The following is a 2,179-nucleotide window of genomic DNA, read 5'->3' on the forward strand; positions in this document are numbered from 1 at the left end:
AGGTTAAACCCACGGCAGTAAGGGAAGCCGCACCACAAGAAGAAATGGTCCCAGGTTTTGAGGAGGATTATGTGGACGATAGTATGGATATCGAAGAAGCCCTCCGTTGGGTTGACGAGTATCACGCAGAAGAGGACCCTGAGGAAGAGGAAGACCCGGAAGAGGATCTTACCACTAGATAGATGAGTGATGTTGCTTCTTTTTCCTTAAGTTGTTAAGACAATGGAAGTGGTACTTTTTTTCGAACAAATGCTTTGTTTTTCCTTTCCACGTTGTTTATGGAAGTTTCCCTTTTCACATGCCTTTAAATACTTATGTTTTTATCGTACCGTACGCATGCATGAAAGTGGTGGTGTTTTAATAACGATGTACTCACAGCGGTGCTAACCTGCGTTTTAGATCAACATGCCTCCAAGACGTAGACGTGGTCCGTGTGTGGAGAACAACGTGGGTGAACAGACAGAAGGAACTGTCGGGAATCCACCCCCGCCTCCACCGCCACCTCTACCCCAACCAAACGAAAGGGAGTACATCAAAGCATTTCGGAAAGAGAACCCACCCAAGTTCGATGGATTGGGAGAGCCCCCGAAGGCGGAGGCATGGGTACGCGACATTGAGCGTATCTTTGAGTTTATGGGATGCACGGATAGGGAACGCCTGGCCTGCGTGACTTATCTGACAGGACCCGCTGACTTTTGGTGGGAAACAAAGAAGAGGACCATGGATCCTGCTCACCGTGAGGCGCTTACTTGGAAAGAGTTTAAGGAAGAAGTCTACAACAAATATGTTCCCATGAGTTATCGGCGGGCGAAGGTAGTGGAGTTCCACACTTTAAAACAAGGAACCATGACGGTCACGGAGTACGACCGCGCCCTATGTGAGATGACTCGTTATGCGCCAGAATTGGTGGATACAGACGAGAAGATGGCTGCGAAGTTCCGTTCCGGCCTTAGGCCCGAGATAAGGGTAGCTGTGGCGAGTCGCAGGGGAATTCCCAATTTCGAGGTGTTGGGTTGCGCGCTAGATGTGGAAGAAGCGCTGCCCAGGAATGAGAGGACAACAAATCCTACACCATCTGCACCCCCAGCGAACTTTAGAGACAAGAGGAAGTTGGAGGGAAACCGAGCTCCTTTTGACAATAAGAGGCGTTTCTCTACTTTTCGGCAACCGCAGAATCATGGGCGCCAAATGGTGCCACATCAGAGGGGAAACCCGCAGAGAACACCCTACTGTAATCGGTGCTCGAAGCATCATGTTGGAGAGTGCCGAGTTGGAGGCATTCGGTGCTACGCCTGCGGTGGAAACGAGCACATGTCTCGAGAGTGCCCAAACAACAACAAAGGTGGAGTGAAGAATGGGCAAGGACAAAGACCACCATAGCAGCCTCAACCAATCCGACAAGTGGCCCCACAGCAAGCAAGGGCATATGCGCTCAAAGGGAATCAAGGGAAGGAACCCCAATCCATCAAGGACAAGGAAAATTTGGCAGGTATGGGAAAGCTCCAACAACTACCTATTATCGTGCTGTTTCATACGGGTGCTTCGCATTCTTTTATTCCCGTGACTTGTGTGAATGCCCTAGAACTCGTTACTGCTAAGCTTGAACCGAAATTGAATGTGTCTTCACCGGTTGGAGGTTTAATTGATATTGTTGAAACTTGTTCGAACATAGAGTTTGTGTTAGGAGAATTAGGAGTAGTGGCCCAACTTTTGCACGTTATGCATTTTGAGAATGTAGACATGATTTTGGGAATGGATTGGCTTACCGAAAACCACGCAACGATTCACCGTAAAGAGAGACAGATTTCTCTTCAAGCCCCGGGCGAAGAGCCGACTATCTTGTACGGGATCTCCATGAATCGACGAACCTCCACAATCTCTGCTTTGCAAGCAACTACAATGATAAGGAAAGGACGTCCGGCGTATCTTGTGTACTTGAACGGAGAGGAAAAGAAGGATTTGAAAGTGGAAGACGTGGCAGTAGTACGAGATTTTCCCGAAGTGTTTCCTGAAGCTTTGCCAGGACCGCCACCCGACAGACAGGTAGAGTTCACGATTGATTTGGAACCAGGGTCTGCGCCGGTATCAAAGGCGCCATACCGAATGGCCCCTAAGGAGTTGGCCGAGTTGAAAGTACAGTTGCAAGAACTGTTAGACTTGGGTTTTATTCGACCTAGTG

General features: G+C 49.0%; 1 protein-coding gene across 1 annotated transcript; it reads left to right on the forward strand.

Moving 5' to 3' along the window:
• The first annotated feature begins 405 nt into the window (after positions 1 to 405).
• On the forward strand, positions 406 to 1,380 carry LOC121809014. The gene has a single exon (XM_042209567.1). The coding sequence runs from the start codon at positions 406 to 408 to the stop codon at positions 1,378 to 1,380; it is 975 nt and encodes a 324-aa protein (XP_042065501.1).
• The last annotated feature ends 799 nt before the right edge of the window (positions 1,381 to 2,179 follow it).

Source organism: Salvia splendens, chromosome 6 (genome assembly GCF_004379255.2).
Source record: "Salvia splendens isolate huo1 chromosome 6, SspV2, whole genome shotgun sequence".
NCBI lineage: Eukaryota > Viridiplantae > Streptophyta > Magnoliopsida > Lamiales > Lamiaceae > Salvia > Salvia splendens.

What these genes read in the sequence shown, in the direction of transcription:
- LOC121809014 (XM_042209567.1), top strand. Translation starts at nt 406, where the DNA reads ATGCCTCCAAGACGTAGACGTGGTCCGTGTGTGGAGAACAACGTGGGT.